The sequence below is a fragment of the Bos indicus x Bos taurus genome, chromosome 7, assembly GCF_003369695.1.
Source record: "Bos indicus x Bos taurus breed Angus x Brahman F1 hybrid chromosome 7, Bos_hybrid_MaternalHap_v2.0, whole genome shotgun sequence".
Classification (NCBI taxonomy): domain Eukaryota; kingdom Metazoa; phylum Chordata; class Mammalia; order Artiodactyla; family Bovidae; genus Bos; species Bos indicus x Bos taurus.
The window spans coordinates 89,951,672-89,979,052 of record NC_040082.1 but is presented as its reverse complement, the minus strand read 5'-3'; the positions used below and the strand labels follow the sequence as shown (position 1 = coordinate 89,979,052).

At 49.8% G+C, this 27,381-nt stretch overlaps 1 protein-coding gene and 1 non-coding gene across 2 annotated transcripts; one reads left to right on the top strand and one right to left on the bottom strand.

Moving 5' to 3' along the window:
• Nucleotides 1-7,196: 7,196 nt before the first annotated feature.
• Nucleotides 7,197-27,049, bottom strand: GNA15 (G protein subunit alpha 15). Its single transcript, XM_027547175.1, has 7 exons — nucleotides 26,536-27,049; nucleotides 18,133-18,317; nucleotides 16,098-16,252; nucleotides 15,318-15,446; nucleotides 12,546-12,675; nucleotides 10,781-10,934; nucleotides 7,197-8,142 (listed from the first exon to the last, which is right to left on the bottom strand). Exons 1-7 carry the CDS (start codon nucleotides 26,678-26,680, stop codon nucleotides 7,916-7,918), a joined length of 1,125 nt encoding a protein of 374 aa, XP_027402976.1. The 5' UTR covers nucleotides 26,681-27,049; the 3' UTR covers nucleotides 7,197-7,915.
• TRNAM-CAU lies at nucleotides 21,372-21,444 on the top strand. The gene has a single exon. It is a non-coding gene; the product is annotated as a tRNA-Met (tRNA).
• Nucleotides 27,050-27,381: the final 332 nt, after the last annotated feature.

The following is a 27,381-nucleotide window of genomic DNA, read 5'->3' as shown; positions in this document are numbered from 1 at the left end:
GTGAAAAGTGAAAGTGAAGTTGCTCAGTCGTGTCTGACTCCTAGCGACCCCATGGACTGCAGCCTACCAGGCTCCTCCATCTATGGGATTTTCTAGACAAGAGTACTGGAGTGGCTTGCCATTGCCTTCTCCGTCCTTTAGGATTAACTGGCTTGATTTCATGCATTATTTGTTTTGTTTTTGAGTCAAAGTGCATGATGTCTCCGGCTCACTGTCAAATTATTTAGAAAAGATTAAGAAAAAGAACAAAATTATTTTGTGCATATTCTTTAGGGAATAGATTATATACTTTTAGATTATGATTATAGAGAAATGTAAAGCAAAAGATGAACTGTGGGAAGCTCTAGCTCAGGGATGGGCAGACTTCTTCTGCAAAGAGCCAAACAGTAACTGTCTTTGGTGTTGAGGGCCAGTCTCTGTCACAGTGATTCTGCTGTCATGGAGAAAGCTGCCCCCCATGATGTGTAAATGAATGGGTGTGGTTATGTGCCAATAAAAATTTATTTACAAAGCAGGCTTAGAGCAGGTAGGGAGCCCTGCTGACCTAGAGGAAGCCTTTATGGGGGTTCATTATCATCATCTTGCAACTTCTGTTGGCCTGAAATATTTTCAAAGTCAAAAGATAAGTGAAGAAAATGTGGATTTCCTAACTTGCGGTCAAGTGATGGTCTCTAAATATCAAGAAGAAGCAGGGGGACTTCCCGGGTGGTCCAGTGGATAAGACTCCATGCTTATCTCAGGGAGCCCAGGCTCAATCCTTGGTCAGGGAACTGGATCCCACGTGCTGCAACTAACTAAGACCCAGTGTAGTCAAATGAACAAAATTAATATGTTAATTTAAAAAAAAAGGAAACAGGGCTCCTTGGGGAAACAACCGGATCCAAGGCTGGGGCTGTGAAGTATGAGATGATCAGAAAGCGTCTCACTATGCCAGAACTATGAGCTCTTAAGACCACTGCGTCACATCACAAGGACTTAGGGGCCAACTTGAAGAGGCTTCCATTGGCCGGAGAAGGAAAATAGCAGAGACACCACCTTGCAGAAAAATGTCCATATTGTCAAAAATATAGATTTTCCAGTAGTTATGTATGGATGTGAGAGCTGGACCATAAAGAAGGCTGAGCACCGAAGAATTGATGCTTTAGAACTGTGGTGCTTTAGAAGACTCTTGAGCGTCTTGGACAGCAAGGAAATCAAACCAGTTAATCCTAAAGGACGGAGAAGGCAATGGCAAGCCACTTCAGTACTCTTGCCCAGAAAATCCCATAGATGGAGGAGCCTGGTAGGCTGCAATCCATGGGGTCGCTAGGAGTCGGACACGACTGAGCAACTTTACTTTCACTTTTCACTTTCATGCATTGGAAAAGGAAATGGCAACCCACTCCAGTGTTCTTGCCTGGAGAATCCCAGGGACCGGGGAGCCTGGTGGGCTGCCGTCTATGGGGTTGCACAGAGTCGGACACGACTGAAGTGACTTAACAGCAGCAGTAGCAGCAATCCTAAAGGAAATCAACTCTGAATATTCTTTGGAAGGACTGAAGCTGAATCTAAAGCTACAATCCTTTAGCCACCTGATGTGAGGAGCCGACTCATTGGAAAAGACCCTGATACTGGAAAAGATTGAGGGCAGGAGAAGGGGGCAACAGAGGATGAGATGGTTGGATGGCATCACTGACTCAGTAGACATGAGTTTGAGCAAACTCTGGGAGATAGTGAAGGACAGGGAAGCCTGGTGTGTTACAGTCCATGGGGTTGCAAAGAGTCAGACATGACTGAGCGACTGAACAACAAAGGGAAGAATAAGATGTACACTGTGTAGAAAAACATCTAATGTTACATCCATGAGTTCATAGTGACACAAAGGAGAAAATAAAACCCTTTGGTGATCTTTTGTGGCTATTAAGGAACTAACTCATTATTATGAAAACTGCTAAAGAAAATCAAGAATCAAGCATTAAACTTTTCTTTCCTGCACAGCTTTTATTTCTGGGTAACCAATTACTTGATAGGGGAAAGATATTTTGATCATACTACATTAAAAAATTTTAATTGTGGTAAAACACATGTGGCATTAATTATCACTAACCATTTTTAAGTGCCCAGAGTGGCTTTAAGCACATTCACATTGTCTTGCAGCCACCACCACCATCACCTCCAGAGCTTTCTCATCTTCCCAAATAGAAACTCTGTCCCCATGAAATATTGATTCCCCCTCCTGCTCCCCCAGTCTCTGGCCCCACCATCTCCTTCTGTGGATCTGACTCCTCTAGGGTCCTCCTGTGAGTGGAATCAGTGTGTGTCCTTCTGTGTCTGGATTACTTCACTGAGCATAGCATCCCCAAGGTTCATGCATGTTGTAGTGTGTGCAGGGTCTCCTTCCTCATTGGGGATGAATCACATTTCATTGTATGGATGGACCGTATTTGTTTAACCATCCGTCTCTCAAGGGACATTTGGATTGCTTCCTCCTCTTGGCTACTAGAAATAATGCTGCTGTGAAGATGGGTGTACAAATATCTCTTCAAGACCCTGCTTTCAGTTCTTTTGAGTGAGCTGGGTTGTTGAAAAATTCAAGGCAATAAATGCAGAAGGAATGCAAGTATTCGAAGTCACCATTTTTGCAACCCCGATTGATGTATGTAAGTGATGATCATCAGTGGCCACTAAGATTATTAGTAGAGAGAAATTTCTCATTGGGAAGTTCACAATGGATGAGTCAGACCGATGCCCCCTGAACCCACTGGTCCATTTTAATGAGAAGAGAGAGAGACATACACACACACACACAGAACCAACTGGCTGTTGTGTTGTTACATGTTTCATGGAGAGAGACACACGGATACACAGAGAGAGAACCAACTGGATGTTATGTGTCATCTGCTGGAGCTCACACCACCTAGAAAGTCTGTTCATGTATCTAGGCAGATCATTCGCAGGGGTTACAGGGCACAGAGGAGCCCATTGAGCCACAGCTGGAAAGCAATCCACCAGTTAGGAAGCTGAGAAACTACCAGACAAGTGATCTCGTTTATTCAATAAATAAATGGCACACACAAAAAAGGTTGGGTGATAGTTATTGGTGAAAAGCTGCTTAAGAGATAGAAAAACCAAGGGGATTCCCAAGTGTTGCAGTGGTAAAGAACCCACCTGCCAGTGCAGGAGATGCAAGAGACATGGGCTCGATCCCTGAGTCAGGAAGATCCCCTGAAGAAGGAAATGGCAACCCACTCCAGTGTTCTTGCCTAGAAAATTTCAAGGACAGAGGAGCCTGGCAGGCTACAGTCCATGGGGTCCCAATGAGTCGTACGTGACTGAGCGACTGAACTGAACAGCAACCAAATGCCACATGTGGGCTTTGTTTGGGTCGTGACTCAAATGAACCAACTGTGGAAAAAAAACACAGGTAGCATTTCATCATCTGTGATGAGGCATTTCCCCACCAGGGCCCCAACTGTCTGAGAGGAACCCTACAGGACTCTTGCCCAAAATGCATGGTGTTAATCACATTGTGAGCAAACCTCAGACAAACCCAAATTGTGGGACTGTTCTACAAAATAACCAGGTAGAATTCTTTAAACAGGCCATGACAAAGGCTAAGGAACCATCAGCCAGGAAGAAGACGAAGATCAGGAGGTGCAGTGTGGAATCCTGGCCCAGACAGAGGACAGAAGAGGAAAAAACTGGCCAAATTCTATCAAGTCTAGAGGTTAGGTAATAGCAGGATGGTTGATGTGAATTCCCCGGCTTCTATAACCTGGTTTGTAGCATGTTACCTAAGAGGTTCACGTCAGAGGAAGCTGGGTGAAGGGTGTTCTGGAACTCTGCACTATTGCTGCAACTTTTCTGTAAAACTAAAATGATTACAAAATGAAAAGCTTTAGGGAATCCCTTGGTGGTCCAGTGGTTAGAACTCCGAGCTTTCACTACCAAGGGCCCTCATTCAATCCCTGGTGGGGAAACTAAGATCCCACAAGCCATACAGTGGGGCCAAAAAAAAAAAAACAACCTTTAGAAAAGATATTTACAAGACACATGGGGAAATGTGAGTACCCAGTGGATATTAAATACACAGGGATCATTGCTAACTTTTTTAGACGTGTTCACGTTGCATTATACTTTTTCTTTTTAGAAGTGAGTTTTGTCTTTTGCTTTTTACAATTCTGATGTGCTTTTAAGCTTTATTGGTATTGTCTTTTTGCTTGTTTTTGGCAGTGCCATGAGAGGCATGTGCGATCTTACTTCCCCTGCAGGGGCTGGAACCTGAGCCCTCTGCATTGGAAGCTGGGAGTCCCTAGAAAAGTCTTTATATTCTAAAAAGATGTGAATGAAATGGTACTATATCAGGGAAAATGAAAGTAACCAAGAGGCAGATTTCTCTGGTGACTCAGACAGTAAAGAATTTGCCTGCAATGCAGGAGATGCAGGACATGAGGGTTCGATCCCTGGGTCAGGAAGATCCCTTGGAGAAGGGAATGGCAACCCACTCGGACTTTCACTTTCAAGAGGCAGAAGGGGCAGGAAGGGAGGATGGAGAGATATGCATGGAACAGGCGTGACGAACTGTCACTCGTGGGATGACAGGGTTTGTGTACTAGGTTCAAGGTCAACTTAGCCTTCAAGCTTAGGGCTCGCAGCACTTTCAGGGGTCCATGGAATGTGTTAATTTTCATTCCCTTTTAAGATCTAAAGAGGAAAATGAATAGGCTAATCATGAATACATAACAACAAACCCAGTCTGGATTTCATCCTTCTGTCTACCTTCTTCTACTTCTACTACTGTCTACCTTCTTCTACTTCTACCTACTTCTACTGAAGATTTCCTTCAGTCTACCAACAGGGTTGTAAAAAATAATTTTAAATATTGTTTTATCAAGGAAGAAGCCTATGAAAACAAAAGTGCCTCAGACTCATGAGAGTCTTAATGGCTAGTCTCCCTGCTTTGGGAGCTTTGATATTTTCCATCTTACAAAGGTTTTATTTTATTTTTAAAAAATTTATTTACTTACTTGTTTACTTATTTGGCTGGACCAGGTCTTAGTTGTGACATGTGGGATTTAGTTCCCTGACCAGGGATTGAACCCAGGCCCCATGCGTTGGAATGCAGAGTCAACCACTGAGAAGTCCCTCCATCTTAGAGAGGTTCTAAAAAGAGTTGGGTGCCTGACTCAGACAGGGAACCAAGGTCATGCTGACAGCAGGTACTCTCACTATAGGGGCTTCCCAGGTGGCGTTAGTGGTAAATAACCTGCCTGCCAATGCAGGAGATGTAAGAGATGAGGGTTCAATCCCTGGGTCAGGAAGATCTCCTGGAGGAGGGCATGGCAGCCCACTCCAGTATTCTTGCCTGGAAAATCCCATGGACAGAGAAGCCTGCAGTCTACAAAGAGTCAGACACAACAGAAGTGCCTTAGCACACATGCCTGCACTCTTGCTATAATGGGCCAAAATTTTCTTCACCTCTCTGCTCTCCTGGTCAAAAAATTAAACTTCAGTCTAATCACAAGAAAAAACATTAGACAAAACAACTAAAGGACGTCTGGCCAAACACCTGCTGGGAGACGGCTGAGGTCCTAACCCAGGTATGGTATCTGGGAATACGACCTTCTTTGGAAATAGGATCATTGCAGATACAATCAAGTTAGAATGAGGTCAGGTTCATCTAATTCAGTATGACTGGTGTCTCTGTTGTTGTTCAGTCAATCAGTTGTGTCTGACTCTTTGTGACCCCATGGACTGTAGCCCACCAGGCTCCTCTGTCCATGGAATTCTCCAGGCAAGAATACTGCATTGGGTTGCCATTTCCTTCTCCGGACATCTCTGTAAGAAGAGCAAAATTGGACACAGACACACACAAGAAGAAACGGCCATGTAGGGACAGAGGCAGAGACTGGAGGGATACTGCCACAAGCCAAGGGACACACAGAGCCACCAGAAGCGGGAAGAGACAGGAAGGACCTTCCCCTGGAGCCTCAGTCTCAGATGCTGCCTCCAGAACTCTGAGAGATTACATTTCTGTGGTTTTAAGTCCCTCTGTCTGGGGTACTTCATTACTGGAGCCCTGGACAAGCCACAGAGCTGACCAGCACTCTTCAAAATGGTCAAGGTCATCAAAGACAAGGAGAGTCTGAGAAACCATCCCAGCACAGAGGACCTTAAAGAGATGCGATGACAAAATGTCATGAGGGATCCTGGATGGTGTCCCAGGACAGAAAAAGGGCATTAGGGGAAAACAGGAAATCAGAATATAGAGTAGACTTCAGTTAATAATGTTTCAATGTTTGTGTGTGTTAATCACTCGTGACCCCATGGACTGTAGCCTGCCAGGCTCCTCTGTCCATGGGATTCTCCAGGTAAGAATACTGGAGTGGCTTGCCATTCTCTTCTCTAGGGGATCTTCCTGACCGGGAGATTGAACCCATGTCTCCGGCATTGCAGGTAGATTCTTTACCATCTAAGCCACCATACCATATTAATATATTAATAATATGGGAAATCAGATGTGGTTTTATAAGGCAACTCTGTATTCACAATTTTTCTATAAACCTAAGACTATTTTTTAAAAAATAGTTAATTAAAAAAAATTAAAAAACAACAGACTTCCTTGGTGGTCCATTGGTTAAGATTCTGGGCATTCACTGCAGAGAGCACGGGTTCAATCCCTGGTTGGGGACCTAAGATCACCCACACTGCACGATGCAGGAAAAAATTTTTAAAAAGAAACCACAAAACTGTTGAATGAATAATAGAGTCTTGGCTCAGCCATCTTCAGGTGTGTAGCCTTAGTCAAATTATTCAGTTTCTCATGTGCCTCAGTTTCCTCATCTGTAAAATGGGGGCAATGAGATTTGTGCCACATGGGGCTGCCCTGAGACCAGGATATGGTGAGTAGAGTCATCATTGTCTCCATCAGAGATGGCTGGTGGCTGCTGCTGGAATTTTGGGTGAGTAGCAACAGAGGGCCCGCTAATACGACCCCATGGTCACAGAGAGAGGCTGGACTTCACTTCCTGGCTTAAAGTGCACACAGTCCCGCACAGCTCTGTGTTCCGTGCCCTGCACAGCGGATGGACAAGTAGAACTTTTTCCTTCCTTTGCCATGTTGCTACCCTGTCCGGAACAGGAGACTTGCGATAGGACAGTGGGGGCCAGGGCTTGGGGGTGGGGTGTTAAACAGGACGCCCCTAAGAAACCAAAGGTCTCCAGAATGTCATTTCTTTAATGTCCACCCTGCAAGGGGCCATGCAGAAGGTGAGGGAATAAATACAGAAGGTTGTAAGATGCAGTGCTCCCGGCTTCCAGCCTGGGAAGGAAGGCGGATGCCTGTGGACCTCGGTTTCCTTCATCTGCAAACCGAGGCAAGACACACTTTGAGCCAAGAGGCTCTGAAAGGGTGTCTCTTTCTCCTAAGAAAACGGAAGTCCCTGAGTTCCCCAGACCTCAGGCTGGGATATCGGTTCCTGTCCGCTAGGGGGAGCCAGATCCCGCGTCCCCGGCATGAAGGACCACTCCCCTCATCCCGGGACTGGCACAGAAGCCCCAAAGGGTCTCTGCCTGAGAGGACATGCCTATAGGTGGGGGTCCTGAGAGAGCCCCACCCACCCAAGTCCTGGATCCCTTGCTCTTTTCACCCTTTCCTGCACCTTGTCCTCCTAAACGGCCACTGTGTTTTCTCTCCGAGGAGGTAAACTGAGTCAAGGGACAGGGGATCCAGAGGCTGTCCTGACGAGGGGCGGAGAAGGAAGGGGATAGCGACCGGCCTTCCACGCCGGCTCACTCGTGGTCCTTCCTCTACCTGGGTCTGGGGCTGGAGCGACATGGGGCATCTGGGCTAGCTGAGCGCCGGCCCACCCCGCGCCCACTGCCCGCAGGTTCCACCTGCCCCTCGCGGGTCCGAGTTCGGAGCGGCGGGCCTGGGTCAGAGCAGGTTGATCTCGTCCAGGTAGCGGGCCAGGACCGAGTCCCGTACGTCCTTGAAAACCTTGCGGATGTTCTGGGTGTCCGTGGCGCACGTGTAGTGGCTGAAGAGGCGGCGGGAGCGCGGGCCCTTCCTTCCCCCGTCGGCACCGTCCACGCAGCCGGCATACATGCGGGTGTACATGTCCAGAATGAACTTCTTGGCTGCCTCCGCGTCCTGCTTGGGGCCTGGGGACAAGGGTGAGCAGTCAGAGCACGCGGCTCGTGTGGCAGGTGAGAGTCCCTCCCTCCTGGGACCAAGGTAGACTCTGGACAACATCGGGGCTGCAGGAACCATCCGGCAGGGTGCCTGCCAGCCTCCACCATCTTTTGTGTTTCTAGCCATTCACAAGACTGAGGCCCAGCCAGTAGGATCCTCAAGGGTAGGCTCATTTGGGTCACATGGCCTGGAATGGACCAATGAGGCTGGTGTCTGAGACTGCACAGAACCGTGTTAAAGACCCTCTCTCTTAGCTGGGCTTGGAGCCTGGAGGTCCAGAGAAAGACATCCTGGGGAGATGAAAGAGAAGGGCAGGGATGGCTGCCCTGGTGAGGCACACATGGGATTTCCACCCCCTCTCCATCTCATTCATATACGTATGTGTATAAATATACGTATAAGTATGTGTATAAAGCTGATAAGAGGCTTCAGTCGTGTCGGACTCTGTGTGTGTGTATACATATATACATATACACACAGACACACATATATATGAAATACATATATATGTAGAGAGAGAGAGAGAGAGTGAGTCAAGGGCTTCTGGAACCCCCCAAGACCCGCCTCCACGACTTACAAGATGGGTTACCTTATCTGTTAATCCACCTAATCTCTGAGAGTCTGTTTCCTCATTTGTTTAAAACAGGGATCATAACTGTCCTAGGCCTCCCTAAAGTGTTGTGAAGACTCAACACAATCATGTCGAAGGCTCAGTGTTCAATCAGAGAAGCTTTCAGGAGTCTGTACTATCATCATTCTGTCCTAAAGGCAGGTCCCATAGTGGTTACGACCTGCCAGCTTTGGATCCAGGAAACTTGGGTGGGAATCCTGCCTCTGCCAGTCACTAGCTGTGTGACTTTTGGCAAATAACTATATCTCTCTGTGTGCTTCAGTTTCCCCATCTCTATAGTGGTGAGAGACATGAGTGCTCCTGAACAGCGATTTTTAATAAGCATTTTTAACAAGTCAGTACACGAGGGTGCTTCCATCAGTGTTAGATGTATTAGCTGTTATTGGCTTATTATTATTGTCATGAATATTATTTAGTAGAGAGGAGAGAAGACCGTGAGTCAGAAGTTAGCAAAGGGTGCTCCAGCCTCTGTGGCTGGCAGAAAGGATGAGTTATGGGGGTTCCCTGCGACATGAAGGAAAACAAACCATCCTCAAAACGATCTACTTTATCCCTGTATCCAAACTCTCCAAGCCATGGTCCCACTTCCGAACTGCCCAGGGGATGCTCGGGGAAGAGGGAGAAGAGTGTCCAGGCCACCTTCCTGGAACAAGCTGACATCTGTCACCCAGACCTCAAGTCTTGTGGGTAAGATTGGGTGAGACTGGCCACACAGGCTCTGACAGACCAGTGGTCACACCTGTGGCTGCTGCTGCTGCTGCTGCTAAGACACTTCAGTCGTGTCCGACTCTGTGCGACCCCATAGACGGCAGCCCACCAGGCTCCCCTGTCCCTGGGATTCTCCAGGCAAGAACAGTGGAGTGGGTTGCCATTTCCTTCTCCAATGCATAAAAGTGAAAAGTGAAAGTGAAGTCATGTTCGACTCTTAGCCACCCCATGGACTGCAGCCTACCAGGTTCCTCCATCCATGGGATTTTCCAGGCAAGAGTACTGGAGTGGGGTGCCATTGCCTTCCCTGCACACCTGTGGTGACATCATCAAGACTTACACACCAAGCTCATGCTAAGGGTTTCACTTACTGTGGTTGATTGTGTATTAGGATGAATACACAAAACTCACAATTTGGTGATACACCAAATCCATGTCCACTCAGAATCTCAGAATATGACCTTATTTACACATAGTGGGTTTTGGACGTGCATTTTAAGCTAAAATGAGATCACACTAGGTTAGGTCATGTCCTAAACCCAATGACTGATGTCCTTGTAAGAAGAGAAGAAATGGGGACTTCTTTGGTGGCACAGTGAATAAGAATCCGCCTGCCGGTGCAGGGGGACATGGGTTTGATCCCTGGTCTGGGAAGATTCCACTTGCCGCAGGGCATCTAAGCCTGAGCTCTAGGGCCCATAAGCCACAACTACTGAAGCCCATGCACCTATAGCCTATGCTTCACAACGAGAGAAGCCACCACAATAAGAAGCCTGTGCACCACAACGAAGAATAGCCCCCACTCCCCACAACGAGAGAAAGCCTACATGCAGCGACAAAGACCCAGCACAGCCAAGAACAAAGAAAGAAGAGAAGAGACAACCAGAGACAGAGAGTCACGTGGTAACAGAGGTAGAGATTGGAGACATGCAACTACAAGTCACGGAATGCTAAGGATTACAGGTGACCGCCAGAAATTAGGAGGGAGGCCTGATTCAGACTTCTGGCCTCCTAAACGATGAGGGGGAAATTTCTGCTGCTTTCAGCACCCAGTATTAAGGCTTCTGTTACCGTCTCCCCATTCAACGGAGGTGGAAGCTGAGACTCAGAGGTCTCCGGCAGAGATCAGAGATGGGTCTGGAACTCAGGTCTGTCTGACTGCACTTGGAACCCCAGTGACTCCAGGCTGAGGTGTGGCCTGAACCACTGTCTCTCTTGGGAGCTGCTTTTGGAAAGTGAAGGGTATAGAAAGTTCTAGAACCACTCACCCCGGAAACTGGGGAAGTACGTAGCCAGGTGAGATGTGGGGATCTTCTCCTCCAGGATGTCGGTTTTGTTGAGGAAGAGGATGACGGAAGTGCTTTTGAACCAGGGCAGTTCCAGGATGGTCCCAAACAGGGCCAGACTCTCCTTCATTCGGTTCTGGGTTGGGAGGCACAGGCTGGTCATGGATCCAGATGGATGCTCGTCCTGAACAGGAGCCCTCCCCGCAGGTGGAGATGGGGCTGGCAGCCCACCATCCAGCAGCTTGAGGCTCCCCAGTTCCCGCCAGGCTGGGACTCAGGGCAGTGGGACCGGCTGCCTGTGTATGCCCAAGATTGTTTTGTGCCTGTACGTTGGGCTAGTGTACCCCACCCCCAAACTCATGTCCACCTGGAAATTCAGAATGAGACCTGATTTGGAAATAGGGTCTTTGAAGATGTAATTAGTTAAGAATCGGTCACACTGGAGTAGGGTGGGCTCTGACTCCAATGTCCTTATAAAAAGGGGAAATCAAAGGACTTCCCTGGTGGCCCAGTGGTTAAGACTCTGTGTTTACAATGCAGGGGGCAAGGGTTCCATCCCTGGTTGGGGAACTAAGATCTCACATGCCATGCAGCATAGCCAAAAAAGTTTTAAAATTATTTTTTAAAATAGGACTCAGGGAGATGGCCATGTGAAGATGGAGGCATAAATGGTGTGGTGTCTTCTCCAGTCAAGGGATCCCAAAGATTGTCAGCACACCAGAAGTTGGGAGAGCCTGGAACAGATTCTCTTTCACAGGGTCAGAAGGAAACAGCCCCACTGACACCTTGACCTCAGATTTCTGGCCTCCAGGACCATGAGACAATAAATTTCTGTTGTTTCAGCTCCACCACCCACTCCCCATGTACCAGCCCTACCTCCCAGTTTGTGGGACTTCATCACAGCAGCCCAAGCAAAGTGGGACATCATGTGTGGCTCAGTTCAAGCAAGATCTGTGTCAGAATGACCTCAAATTGATTCTATCTGACTCAGTTTGATTCTATCTGACTTAACCCGAAAGTACAAATTATAACACCTGACCCTTGGATCCTGAAACTGTCTATGTGAAACTTTAACTCTGAAAAGTGCACATGTCAGAGATAATAGTGTGCCCAACCTTCACCGTGCTCAGTCGCTTTGGTCGTGTCTGACTCTTTGTGACCCCATGGACTGTAGCCCGCCAGGCTCTTCTGTCCATGGGATCTCCCAGGCAAGGATACTGGAGTGGGTTGCCATTTCCTCCTCCAGGGGATCTTCCCGAACCAGGAATTCAACCCGCATCTCCTGCATCTCTTGCATTGCAAGTGGATTCTTTACCGCTGAGCCACTAGGGAAGCTGAATTAGGAGAAGAATTCATGAAAAGGAGAAGAATCCTGAATAAAAACAGGACATAGCCCCATTCCCACAGCATGACCCATACTCCCAGGACACACACACTGTGCTGCAGGGTGTGGGAATAGGGTGGTGTGCCTTGAAGCTTGAGTATCCAACTGTGTGTGTGTGTGTGTGTGTGTGTGTGTGTGTGTGTCCCCAGGGTCCTTGTCTCACAAATACTTGTGGATCTGTGCATTGGGGTTCAACGGTCTGGCCACAAAAGAGTGGACGGTGAAGCTCAAAGCCACGCCAGACACACAAAGACTCCCTCAAGAGTGGCGGTAGGCTTTCCTGCTCAGTTGAGGGTCCCTGGGCCAAGGAGTGAGTAAGAGGGTAGGGGAGACAGCACCCCCACATCCCCAGTGGCAGCTCACCTCCTGGTTGTTTTCCTCCAAACACTGGTCATATTCACTCAGTGAGGCCAGGTAGATGAGGGCAATCACGTTCTCAAAGCAGTGGATCCACTTCTTGCGTTCTGACTTCTGGCCCCCGACGTCCACGATCCTGCGGGGAAACCATCTCCTGTCAGAGCTCAGACCCAATCAGGGACCCTGAGACATGGCGCCCCAGACCCCAGTCATGGCTGGGACATGCCACAATCAACATTAATAGCAGCAAGAATAGATGCTAGCCACCTGTGTGTGACTGCCTTTCACCCCATGGGGTAGGCATCACTATTATACCCATTTTACAGATGAGAAAACTGTAAGTACAGAGAGGAGAGGGGACTATCCTGAACTTGTGTTGCGCTGGGCTGCCTTCTACCCCACAGTAGAGGACAGCTGATTGGACACATCCTCAGCCTGCCCTGTTGACTGATGACCCAGGGGAAGTTGCAAAATGTCTCCAGAACTCAGTTTTCCCTTGGCTGTGTTCTGGGTGACCATGGGAGCTTCCAGCAGCCACACTGATGGACAAGAGCCATCCCCTTTGTTTGCGTCCCAGGACGAGTGTTCGCCTCCACCCCCAGACACACCACAACAAAAACCTGAGCCCTCCCGCCTTCCTGTTGTCTCTTCTAAGAAATATGGGTCGCTGATAACAAACCCTGCGTCATTTACCCGGGGATACGACCATTACTCAGGCAGCAGGCAGGAAATGCCAGAAGCCTCAGAGCAAGAAAAGACTTGCCCTGATGTACAGGAGGAAAATCCAGACTGGTGCCTGAGGCTCCTGAGTCCCAAAACTGGCCTTTCTGGTGATCCCCAGATTCCCTCAGACCCTGTGTCCAGGGTCATATGGGGGAGGCAGTGGCTTCAAATGGGGCTCCAGGGGCTGAGACAGCTGTGGGGTTCACTTACTCTCCAGCCTCCCAGCTCAGAGTCTCCCTTTCCTCTGAGCCCTCACCTTTGCCTTGAGAATGGACTTAAGTTTCCCCTTCTGAAAATTCCCCTCCTCCACCCAGTCTTTCCTCTGAACTTCCCCAACCACTACTTCTACTCCCAAACTTTCACCAACTCACCCATCCACCTGTTCATCCATCCACCCACCTCCTCGTTTATCCATCTTTCCACCCACCCATCTAGTCACCCATCTGTCCACATATTCACCCAATCATTCATGCATTCATCCATCTATCTATCCATCTATCCACTCATACAGCCACCCATTGATCCATCTATCCACCTACCTATCCATCTATCCATTCACCAACCCAACAATCCACTCATCCATTCACTCATCCCTTCATCCATCCAACCTTCCATCCATCTATCCACCCATCTATCTACCATCCATCCACCCATCCATTCTTCTATCTTTCCAACCATACACTCATATATACAAACTTGCACTCTGACATTCAGTTGATTATCACTAGAGAAGCGATGGCTTCCCCAATGGCTCAATAGTCAAGAATACACCTGCAATGCAGGAGACAAAGGAGATGTGGATTGAATCCCTGGATTGGAAAGATCACCTAGAGGAGGGCATGGCAACACACTCCTGTATTCTTGTCAGAAAAATCCCATGTACAGAGGAGCCTGAAGGTCTACAGTTCAGGGAGTCGCAAAGAGTTGGACACAACTGAAGCGACTGAGCACACACACTCACTCAATATCACATAATATATCAATCAGAGAAGCAGTAGAATCAGTCTCAAGCTGTAACTTCAAGGGGCTCTCCATCTAGTGGAGAAGACCCAAATGCAAACAGTAAATTATGAACCTTCTTGTTTCAAAAGCATGGAGCCAAGAGGGAGGGCCATTCAAGGAAACAAGAGGTCAACATGAGTGGGTTGAACACTGGAGGTTTTCAGGCACACCTGCACAGCTCTCTGTCACCATCTTGCTAAGGTCGTTGAAGATTCTCTAAAGGCCAATTCCAGAAGTTGCTCGTCTCTCTGACCTTTTCTTGGTCTTTGACACTGGTCATGGCTCTGCATGGACCATTCTTGGCTGCACGGGACCCCCACACCTCTCTGTCTTCCAGCTCAGGCCTGTTTGCGCCCAGCCATCTCCCAGATGTCCCAGACTCCTCAGACCCAACCTGCCCCCAAATAACTCCATCGGCTTTTCTAACACCTCCCTCTCTACCACCACCACAGTGGTTTTTACCATCTACACCATCATCTTGATGGGAAACTCACAGCAAGTCATTTTTGACTGCCTGCTCTAATTCCCACACTCACCCATTCTACATCAGAAACATTTCTTGCACCATTCCATCATTTCCATGCTCGTGGCCACTGCCCAGACCTTTCCCAACCCTGTCTGCCTGAACCATGGCTCCTGCCTCCTCCTGGGTCTCCTGACGCCCAGCCTGAACCCCTCATTGATCACTAGAGGGATCACCCCCTGAGCTTCCCCAGCTCCAAATCAATCCCTCTGATCTAGCCCTGACCGCACAGTCTCTGTCTCCTCCTTCCCATCACCCCATAGCTCTAGTGAACTCCTAATCATTCTTCAATGCCCTAAGACCAATGCCTCCTCCTCCAGAAAGATTTCCCTCCCAGAACTCTGGGGGCTATGTGTGGGCCCTTCCAGGTCCCAGTCCTGACTCCATGCGGGGATGGAGATGTCTATACCCAGCTTTGCCTCCTCCAGCCTGACAGGCCCTTTGTGGGCTGGGACAGACAACTCCTACTCAGCCCTCAGCGCTGCAGTTCCTTTGGCCCTCCTACAAGAGCTTCCAAGCTCTGTGCTCACCTCAGGTTGGTTTTCTGCACGGAGAAGCAGTACTCGTTGATCCCGGTGGTAGGCATGCGGCTGCGGAGCACGTCCTGTGCGGTAGGTATGTAGCCCTCTTCCGTGATACGGTCCAGATTCGACAAGTAGCTGTGGAACCGGAAGACCTGAGTGATGGCCTTGCAACCTCCCTTTACTTCTCAGATTTCCCCTGACCCAGGGCCCCATGAGGACCCTGCTGGGGGAGGAGAGCCCCCAGAGAGAGGCCAGCATTTCTGTGGGTCCCAGGTGGCTGAGGAGCACAGCCTGAGGCCACAGGAGCCTCAGGGAGAAGCAGCTTCACCCTCAGGGCAGTGTGTCTCTCTGGGGAGGGTGTCACCCCAGGTGTGTCACTGCCACAAGAGCAGTGATACCCTTGAGGACTAGAAGCCAGCGTTGAGCCCAGGACACCATCACCCCAGAAATGGTCTCACGCCAGAAACGGTGTCACCCCAGGGCAATGTCATCCTAGAATAGTCACCTTCGAGGTGCCATCACCCCAGAAACGGTGTCACCCCAGGAGCTGTGTCACCCTAGTAACAGTGCACCCCAGGAACTGAGTCACCTGTGAGCAACGTCACCCCAGGAACACCCTCACCTGGGAGTCAAGACCACCCACAGCACCCCCGCAGTGGAAGCCGACCAGCCTTGGGGCCGCTCTGCCTGCTTGGCTCCCTGGGAATGGGTCTCCTCAGACTGTCCAGGCACAGCCTCCCGCCCCAGACTTTGGTCCTTTACCCAGCCCGCGGACCCCAGACTCACTACACAGCCGAGTCAAGCAGGTGGAACTCTCGCCGGCGCTCATAGCAGGCGCGGATGCCGGTGTCCTCCCACAGCCACTGCATGGCCACAGCGTGGCGCTTCTCGAATTTGGTCACCTTGTAGGGGTCCTGGCTCATGATCACACTGGCGTGGTGCTGGGAAGGGACGGACGGGGCGGGTCAGAGCAGCAGGACAGGGCGGCGGGGGGCGGGGCTGCCCTCCTGCCGTCTCTGCCCCCTTGGCGCGCGTGTCTGCAGGCCACAGGGGCAGCAGGGGCGCACGCGCAAGGAGCGCCAGTTCGGGTGACCCTGCACGGGACAGCAACCTCTGCTCCATCTGTCCGCTTTTCTTTGCACCGGAAGCAGGCGCTCTTGTTTATGTTTGAATTATCTTTTTATAGAGGTAATTAAGCTACCAGGAGGTCATGAAGGTGGCCCTAGTCCGGAGTGCCCTTATAAGAAGAGATTGGGACACAAACACAACCGAAGGATGGCCATGTGAGGATACAGAGGACAGCCGTCTGCAAGCTAAGGAGAGAAGACTCATAGTGAACCAACCCTGAGGCCTTAGGGGTCAGGAGCTGTGTATGCTGCTGGGGAGAACGTAAACTGGTACAGCCACTGTGGAAAACAGTTTGGAAGTTCCCCCCAAATTAAAAATAGAGCCACCAGGAATTCCCTGGCAGCCCAGTGGTTAATATTCCACACTTTTACTGCCGAGGGTCCAGATTCAATTTCTGGTCAGGGAACTAAGATCTCACAGGCTGTGTGCAGCAGCCAAAAAAATAAATAAGCAAATAATTTGTTTTTTAAACATAGAGCTACCATATGATCCAGCAATTCCACTCCTGGGTATGAAATCAGGATCTTGAAAAGATATCTGCACTTTCAGGCTCATCCCAGCGTTACTGACAGTAGCCAAGATGTGGAAAGAACCTAAATGCCCATCGATGGATGAATGAATAAGGATGTAGATATAGGGACTACTATGCAGCCTTTAAAGAGAAGTAAATTCTGCAACAGAGGACAAGGCGGATAAACCTTGAGAACATTATTTTAAGTGAGATAAGCCAGTCATAGGACAGATCCTGCCTGATTCTACTTACACAAAGAATCTGGAAGCAGCAAGTGCACGGACACAGGGAATGGAATGGGCTGAGGGGATGGGTTGGGGGTTGATATAAATAAAGTTTCTCTTAGTCAAGGGGAACGCCTTCTAGAATTCTTTCTTTATGACATTGTATCTGCAGTTACTGATACTGTATTGTGCACTTAAAATTTGCTAAGAGAGTAGATTTCATGTGGAATGTTCTTCATACAATAAAATCTTTAAAAAGAAGAGTGGAGACTTCCCTGGTGTTCCAGTGGTTAAGACTCCTTGCTTCCAATGCAGGAGGTGCAAGTTTGATCCCTGGTCAGGGAACTAAGATCCCACACGCGGTCTGGTACAGCCAAAAATAAAATAAAATGAAATATAAAAAGAGGGGTGATGTGACACATGGTCTGCATAGCACTGTTCCCTCAGCAGGGTGGGGCAGGGCTCAGGAACCAGTCCACCATAATAATACTTCTAGAAGAAAACATATGCCCACTCAGGACTCCTACCAGGCATCATAAGGTCCGAGGGAGAGATGATTGAGCCTTGGGGGTCCATGGGGGAACCCTTGAGGTGGGGGCACATGCTGGTGCTGAAATTGAAACTGTTTAGCCTCTCAGCCCTGTCCAGCTCTTTGCAACCCCATGGACTGTAACTCACCAGGCGCCTTTGGCTGTGGGATTTCCCAGACAAGAATACTGGAGTGGGTTGCCATGCCCTTCTCCGGGGGAATCTTCGTGACCAAGGGATCGAACCCAGGTCTCCTGCATTGCAGGCGGATTCTTTACCTACTGAGCCACCAGCTGGTGCTAAGCTGCCTTACATGCACACCAGGATCCCAAGAAACCTTGGAGGAGGCGGTTCTTAAGAACTTAGGCGATCTGAGGGGATGCGGTCCCACCTGGACGCCCTAAGGGAGCCCCCTCCCCACAGGGCTCACCTTGCTCTCGGGCCAGCTGAAGGGGATCTGTAGCCGTTCCATAGCTTCGATCATGCTCCTCATGGATATGAAGATGTTCTGGTAGACTAGGGGCCGGAAGTTCTTGCGGTCCTCCTCCGAGTAGCCCGCCCCATGGATGATACGCATCTGTTTGATAAACGTGCTCTTTCCACTCTCCCCGGGACCTGGGGAAACGGCCACCATGGTCAGCTCAGCCCCCGGGGGGCTCCCGCCACCTGGCACCCGCCACCCCCGGGCAATGGGGCTCACATCCCGGCTCCATGACCCTGGGTGAGCACCTTCACGGCCCTGGTGTTTGTGTCTCCACCTGTAAAACGTGGTTTGCTGGGTGGCGTGAGGGTTAAACTGGTTCATGAAAACGTAGTCCTGGAGGGTCAACAAACCACTGGCCCTCGGACAAACCTTGTCAGTGCCTGTTTTTGTTTCATTTTTGTTTGATTTGATTTGATTTTCTGTTTCATGATTATTATTTATTTGGCTATGCTGGGTCTTCTTGGCAGCATGGCGGATCTAGTTCCCCGACCAGAAGTCAAACCGAGGTCCCCTACATTGTGAGGTTGATGTCTTACCCACTAGACTCCCCTGGGGAAGTCCCTGTTTTTGGTGTTGTTTGCATTTTGTTTTTGGCTGAGCTGCATGGCTTGTGGGATCTCAGTTCCCCAACCAAGGATTGAACCAGGCCCTCGACAGTCAAAGTGTGGAGTCCTAACCACTGGACCTCCAGGGAATTCCTGACAGCCACCTGTTTTTGCATGGCCAGCAAATTTTTACAGTGTGCATGGTTTTTACATTTCTAGTTATTTTCACGATTACAATTTTTACAGTTTTTAAATGGTTAGTTTTTGCATTTTTTCATGGCTGAGAGGAATCTAGACGCTGTTTGATGACACCTGAAAATTACATGAAATTCAGGTTTCAGAGTCAGTAAATAAAGTTCTGGGCTTCCCTGGTAGCTCAGCTGGTAAAGAATCCACTTGAAATTCAGGAGACCCCGTTTGACTTCTGGGTAGGGAAGATCCCCTGGAGAAGGGATAGGCTACCCATTCCAGTATTCATGAGCTTTCCTGGTGGCTCAGATGGTAAGGAATCCTCCTGCATTACGGGAGACCTGGGTTTGATCCCTGGGTCAGGAAGATTCCCCCGGAGAAGGGCATGGCAACCCACTCCAGTATTCTTGCCTGGAGAATCCCCATGGACAGAGAAGCCTGGTGCGTTACGGTCCATGGGGTCTCAAAGAGTTGGACACGACTAAGCACAGCAAATAAAGTTTTAATTGGCACATGGCCACACCTGGTTGTATATAAATTATCTAGAGCTGGTTTCTTGGGACAGCAGCACAGTTGAGCAGTCAGAGACCCTCCAGCTTGCAAAGCTGGAAAGATTTACTGTGCCGTGCTGTTTAGTCACTAAGTCTTGTCTCTTTAGAGACCCCATGGACTGTGGCTCATCACGTTCCTCTGTCCATGGGATTCTCCCAGCAAGAATACTGGAGTCGGTTGCCATTTCCTTCTCTAAAGGATCCTCCTGACCCAGGGATTGAAGCCAAGTCTCCCACATGGCAGGAAGATTCTTTACCACTGAGCCACCTGGGAAGCCCAAAACGATTTTATATCTGGCCCTTTACAGAAAAAGTCTGTGGACCCCTGGCTTAGAATGCACTTTGATATAGTAAGAGTTACATTCCTGTTCACTACTATTAGCAGTAGTAGTCTTTACCATAATTATAATTACTGTTATCATTATTTGCTATAATTATTTCAGGTAGAGAAAGTTTTATGAAGGAAAAACAACAGGATAAATAGAGTGATTAAGTGACTACTGCTAAGTGCATGGAACACTTCTCAGTGGAGGTAACATTGGGGTTGAGATCTGAAGGCTGAGAAGGTTGCTCCCGTGTCAAGGTGTGGGGAAAGGGAGCACCAGGCAGCGGACAGAGCATGTGCAAAGACCCTGGGGCAGGACGGTGCCTGATGTGTTTGACAAACAGATGGGAGACCCGTGTGGCTGGAGCAGAGTGAGCAAGGGGGAGGGAGGAGGGGAGGGCAGGGAGGGGATGGGGCTGGTCATGCAGAGGCTTGTGGGCTACAGGAGAACTTGGGCTTTTACCCTCAGGGAGGTGGAAGCCTGGAAGGCTGTGGGCAGAGGAGGGGCAGGGCCTGACGCAGGTGCTCACAGGTGCTCTCTGGTTACTACAGGGAGGGTTTCCCACCAGCCAGATGGTTCAGGCTGACCCAGGTGGCCAAGTGGAGTGAGACCGAAGGGGACATTCACATGAGATACTTGGGAGACAGAACCCACACAACCTCACAGTGAAACAGAGTGGGATGAGGCTCCTTGCAGGCTCATCTACAGAATTTCCAGGGCCAAGTGCAGGATGAACCCTCAGGGCCCTTCTGAGTGCAGGGTTGCATGGCCCAAAAGCCAGGAGTGGGTCTGTGATATTAACACTAGAACCTTCCAGAGCCCAGGACCAGGAGCTCAAAGAGAAAGGCCTGGCTCGCTGCTCTCTGAGCCCCAATATCTCCCTCTTGGAGCCTCTGTTTTCTCATCTGTGAAATGGGCTTGACAGCCAGGTGAGAGGTACATGGCCAGGAGGCCTCCTCCCACACCTCCATCACCCTGCCAGCCCCTGGGGGACCCTGGCGTGGGGTCCCTCCAAGGGCGGGGGACACTCGTGCAGGAGGAACTGAGACCAGCTGCAGAAAGGGAAGGGGTAGCCTGGCTGGAGCCAGAAAGAGGAACCGGGAGCAGTGGGAACATAGTGGGGAGGAGGCAGGGAGTGTGGGAAGTGGCGGAAGAGAGAGTGATCCCCCATATCACCCATGGCGGGGCCCAGTCCCTCCCTGCCCCCGCACATTTGAGTGCAGTGAGGGCTGGGCTGGTGACACTACTGCACTTGAGATCCAAGAAAAAGAGTCACTTTTCTGTTACCCCAAAGGACATTCATGGGGAGACTGGAAACACTGGTGGGACGTGATGGAGACAAGACTGTATCACATGCGTCAGCCGCTCATCATCGTCCTGGGGGTCTTTGCCTTTTAGTGGGACCCAAACCCACAGAAGTATTTGGAGGATAAACAGGTGAAAAGTAATTATCCTCCAATTAAAAATAAATAAAATTTTAAAAAACGATCAGGGCTGAAACTGTACTCACAAATGGATCAAAAAACAATGAATATATCCGTATTAAATATATAAATGTATAGCAAGGTGGGACTTCTCTGGTGGTCCAGTGGCTAAGACTCTGCACTCATAATGCAGGGGTCCTGGGTTCAATCCCTGGTCAGGGAACTAGATCCCACGTGCCAAAACTAAATAATCTGATACTGCAACTAAAGATTCTATATGCTGCAACTAAGACCCAGAGCAGCCAAATAAATAAATATTTTTAAATGCAATTGCATTTTAAAAAATAAATATATAGCAAGTAAGCTATAGACATACATCATGTAAATTACAAATATATACACACACATATATATAGTGTATATGTGTATGTGTATGGAGAGGGAATAAAGGGCATGAGATAAAATATTAACATTTTCAGGAGAATCCAGTACAACTTTTCTGAAACTCTGAAAGCATTTCAAAATGTAAAGTTAAGAAAGTGGGGGGAAAACCCCTCAAACGCCAGGTGAGATACTGCATTGGAGGCTGAAATGAGAAAAGGGTATTTGTGGAAAAACCAGTGATATCTAAAGTTTGGAGTTGAGTTCACAGAAACTTAAGGGTACAGTTCCCACGTTAATATCTCAGCTATGACAGCCCAGGGCACTTATGTAAGAAGTCATCATAGAGGAAGCTGTTCAGAAGTTGGGAATTCTCTGTGCAGTCTTTGCCACGTTTTTGTCCATTGAAAGTGATTCCAAAATAAAAAGTTTCCAGGACTTTCCTGGTGGTCCGGTGGTTAAGATTCTGTGCTTCCAATGCAGGGGGCATGGGTTCGATCCCTGGATGAAGAACTAAGATCCCGCATGCCATGCAGCATGGCCAACGATTAAATAAGTTAAATGTTTACTATAAACAAATTAACAACAAACAGACACCACCCCTTCAGTCAGGAGCCACCTGTCTCAGATTCTGAAATTCCTTGGGTTTCAGGACAGAGATACATCAAACTCACTAAATATTCCTGCAGTGGGATATCTGACTATCACAGTCGGTGAGATAAACCCACAACCTCACCTCCCACTGGGAAACCTGGAGAGGTGGGCTGGTCTCTGCTTTTTAACAGCTCTATTTATTTGGCATATCACGTGGCATGTGGGACCTTAGTTCTCCAACCAGGCATTGACCCTACTTCCCCTGCAATGGAAGCGAGGAGTCCTAACCACTGTACTACCTGGGTAGTCTGGTGGGGGGGTCCATGCCCCAGCTCCCCCAAGCCCACAAGAACAATGGCCCTTGGCTCCACTTTTCAGGTGGAAGAACTGAGTCCCAGATTGGTGGGGTCCTGCAGTTGGTGAGTGGCCAGATTGGGACTAAAACACAGTTTTGAGTCCAGAGTTCTTGGGCTCTTTCATGATCATTCTGGGAAATTCCCCAGGTGCTGCATGAATCATTGTCATCATTCGTGTCTTCCCAGCAACAAAGATTTAAGTCTTAGCATCTGCCAAGCCCTGAGCCCAGGTCCTCTCTGACTGACCTTGGTGGATCCTCACAAACATTCCTGCTGTGTTCCCATTCACAGTGGAGACATGGGGGCTCAGAGAGGTGCAGTGACTTTCCCAAGGTCACACAGCTAATGGAGAAGCAGAGGAGTAAAAACAAACCCTTGTGGATCCTTCACCAACAAAACAGGATGTGGATGGTAGGCTGAGTCAGGCATCATCAAAATATCAGTTAATAGGATTTTTCTCCACACACTCCGAAGCTCATCGGCTTCTCTGGGTGCTGCCAAAATGGCAGTGAGACCTACGGCCGGGAACTACATTCTTTGACCTTCCTCTGGGCTGCTCCTCTGCGAGCACAAACAGAGATCTCACCAAGCAACAGTTAATTTTGTTGGGATGCACTGTTTCGTTAAAGAAAAAAAAAAAAGCCTGGTTGCCACCCAGAACTTGGGTTTCATGACTCACGTGTGAGTCCCAACCTGAAGTCTGAAACACTTCACCTTTGCAGCCATTACTCCTAGAATCACTGAGGATTCAGGAGCCTCTCGTGGTATGGTTCAGGAAGCTCCCCAAATGACGCCGAAAGACGTAGGAGAGCTGTCTCCACCTGGCACAGCCTCGAAGCCCAGACGGGAAGTGTCCGCTTCCTCCTGGGCACGGGGGAGGAAGTGGAAATGCAGAGGCCAGGAGCTGCGCCAAGTCCCAGGCATCACAAGACACTGGGTGGCTCCTTCCATGGGAAACTGCAGCCCCCACCCCACCATCCACTCCTGGAAGACGGGGCTCCTGGGGCCAAGGGGGTCAGGCCCGGGCAGCTGGAGACCACACAGCTCAGCTTCCATGCCCAGCTCTGCCTCCAAACCGGCTGCAGACTCCAGACCCAATCCTGCCACCTCCCTGGGCCTCAGTTTCCCCATCTGACAGGGCAGTCAACAGCGTGGACTTTGGAACTGGAATTCTAGGCTCCAGTCCTGGCTCTGTGACTTTGGACAAGTTGCTTCACCTCTCTGGGCCTTGGTTTCCCCATCTGGGGATAGGAATGGTTCCCACCTCACATAGGACAGACATAGCTGGCTTCTTTATTATTATTATTATTATTATTATTATTATTGGAGGGGACACACTGCATGGCATGTAAGATCTTAGTTCCACAAAAAGGGATCAAACCTGCACTCCCTGCCATGGAAGCTTGGAGTCTTAACCACTGGACCACCGGGGAAGTCCCAGAGATGGCTACTTTAATTGTTTGCTTCAGACTCCTCCCCCTTCTCAATGTGGTGACTACTTCCTGCCAGGGACAGACCCCTGGTCCCTTGGGCTTCTTCCTCAAAAGGATCAACTATCGCCCAGAAAAAAATCAAAAACTTTTAAATTCAATTCCTGTTTTTAAGAAGGAGGGCAGGTGTGGAGGCAGCCCTTGGGGCTTGGATGGGGGTGGTTGAAACCACAGTCCAGCAGGCTGTCCACAGGGCTACATCAGTGCTTGGACATGTGAACAATCTCCCTTCTCCCCTCCCCCTGACCACGAGCAGAAGTGGCTTCCTGATTTGGGGCTGGCTGTCCAGTAGTCAGTGGAGCAAAGGACTCTACCAGCTCTAGGAAGATACAGTATAACTCTGGGGAAAATCACCCCGGAAACTGGATTCATTCATTCATTCACTCATTTATAAAGCATGCCCTCATGACCAGGCCACTGTACTCCTGAAAAATGCTGAGGACAAAGGAGTGAATAAGATGGACATGGTCTCTACCTCTGTGTTGTTTGCTGTGTCACTGGAGAGACAGATGGTGAAAAAGGAAACAGGAAAATACCAGAGAGAGTGTCACGAAGTGAGTGCTATGAAGAAAAACTGGGCAGAGGAAGAAGGATGGGTCTGACTTTGAAGCCAGGGAAATCAGGGAAGACGTCTCTGAGGAGGTGGCACTTGAGCTGAGACCCACTGGCCAGGCAAAGGCTTGTAGGGATGCTGAGAGCCCTTGGCAGGGAGAACAGCAAGTGCAGAGGTCCTGAGGCACGGTTAGAGAAACCTGAGATGTGCAAGGAAGGATCGCTAACACTGACAAACCCCTAGCCCAACTGAGCTCCTGCTGCTGCTGCTGCTGCTGCTAAGTCACTTCAGTCGTGTCCAACTCTGTGTAACCCCATAGACGGCAGTCCACCAGGCTCCCCCGTCCCTGGGATTCTCCAGGCAAGAACTCTGGAGTGGGTTGTCATTTCCTTCTCCAATGCATGAAAGTTAAAAGTGAAAGTGAAGTCGCTCAGTCGTGTCCAACTCCTAGCGACCCCCATGGACTGCAGCCCACCAGGCCCCTCCGTCCATGGGATTTTCCAGGCAAGAGTACTGGAGTGGGGTGCCATTGCCTTCTCCAAACTGAGCTCTTAGCTTCCCCAAAAGGAAGAGAAGACAAAGAATGGAAAAAGAGACATCACTACAAATCCTACAGACATGAAAGGATAACAAAGGAGTGTTAGAAAAAATTGTACACCTGTATACTTGAAAACTTCAAGGAAACAGACAAATTATTTGGAAGATACCAATAACCAGAGCTCACAAAAGAATAGCCAATGTAGCTCTATTTATTAAAAAATAGTAAATACCATATAATATATAAAAGCCTAGTTATTTCAGAAAGTGAATAGAGATAGCTATTAAAGTCTTAATTAAAACTTTCCTGTGACTTCCAAAGGAAGACTCAAAGGAATACCCTAAGATTCCACATCAGGGACCATGGGTTCGATCCCTGGCCAGAGAACTAAGAGCCCATATACCATATAGGGCGAGGTCAAAAAACCAAAACAAAATAAAAACCCCTTCCAGGCTCAGATGGCTTCACTGGGGGGCTGTGCCCCACTTTCTCCTCTCTTTCCATCGCTGAGGGCTGCCCCTTCCCACTGAGCAGGAGAAGAGACAGGGCGGCTATCCAGATGACCAAGCCCTGCCCTTTGTCCCAGGGCAGGCAGGTGGGAATTTGGGACCTCAGGGCCTTCCCCAGCCCTCGTCCAGGGCTCAGGCATTCCCAGGAGACCCTCCAAGGTTGGGGTCCCTGGGCTTAGGCCTGTGGGGCCACACACAGGGCAAAGTGGCTGGGGGAGTGGACACATGTGGACCATAAGACGTGAGGTCTCAGAGGTCACAACTTCAGAGCCTTCCAATCCGTCACACCCGAATCACCCCAGCTCCCTCACAGAGGGTTTTGTTTACCTCCTCTTCTTGCTGCCGGAAATTATTTTATCTACTTGTTAGTTTATAGGCTCACAGTCTGGCTCTGTCACCAGAAGCTGAGGTCCCTAAAGTCAGGGACACACAACGCTCCATCTCCCCTTCTATTGTACCCCACCTCTAGGAATTATGCAGTACATCTTGAATGAATGAACCGATCCATCAATTAATCAATCCATTAAAGGTGCTTGGCCATGCTTTGACCATGGGACTTGTCCTAATGAACCACCAGAACAAACCTAGGTCAAGCCCTCAGGGGGACGGAAGGGTCCTGGACTCTCCACGGTCACAGGGCTAGGCTGGAGGTCCCGGCGCTGGGCAGCTCATTCCCTTCTCATGACTCAGGAGCCCGTAGGGCAGGCTGGGCCAGCCAGGCCAGAGTCGGGCCACCCAACTGAGCCACCTCCATCCCTGCAGATGCCCAGGAGGTGGCTGGGCCAAGGGAACGGGCCCACAGCTCCCTCCCTGGGAGGAGGAACCGAGCCTCAGTTGATTCATCCTGAAAGTGGGCTCCCAGGCTGCCCCGCCCTGGGTGGCCTCCGACTCACCCAGAAGCAGCAGTTTCAGCTCCCCTCGGTCGCGCTTCTTCTGCTCCAGGAGGATCTTGTTGATTTCCTGGTCGATCCGGGCCGCCGACTTCTCGTCCTCGGTCAGACACCAGGGGCAGCAGCGCCAGGTGAGCGAGCGAGCCATGACAGGGCCTCAGCGGGCACGAGGCGGCATCGCCCCCGCCCCCGCCCTGGGAGGAACCCCAGCCCGGCCGCTCTGGGGAGGGCTCCTGGCACCGGTGGGAAGGGCCTCCCTTGTCGTGGGGGTCGCCCCCCCAGGGACCCCCTGGCTTCCCGGCCTGGGTTACCGGCCGGCCCAGCTTCTCTAGGCCTGTGTGCCAGCCCCGGGGTGGAGGAGGAGAAAAGATGCTGGCTCAGGGCTCCCCGCCCATCCTCAGACCTGCCTGGCCCGGCCCGACAGGTTGACGGCAGAAGAGCTCAGAGATGAGGTGGGCGCCTCGGGGGAGGGCGGGCCGGGGAGGAAAGGCCAGCCGCCTGGGTGCACGCTGGGCCTCCTTCCTCATTCTGGAGAAGGGGTGGACCCGGTTCTCCGTCCTCCCTGAGCCTCTGACGCCCTCCCTGGCCCACGCCCCTCTTCCCTTCCTCTGGGCCAATTAGACGCAATCCTCAGAATACCTGCCACCATCTTTAATATTTATTTTTTTTTATAACTTTTTGGCCATCCTGAGAAACATGTGGAATTTTAGTTCCCCCACCAAGGATCAAACCAGCGCCCCCTGCATTAGAAGCCTGGCATCTTAACCACTGGACTGCTAAGGGAAGTCCCCCATCCTGATATTTTTTTTAAAAGAACATCCAAGGCCCAGGGGCACATACTGCTTTAAG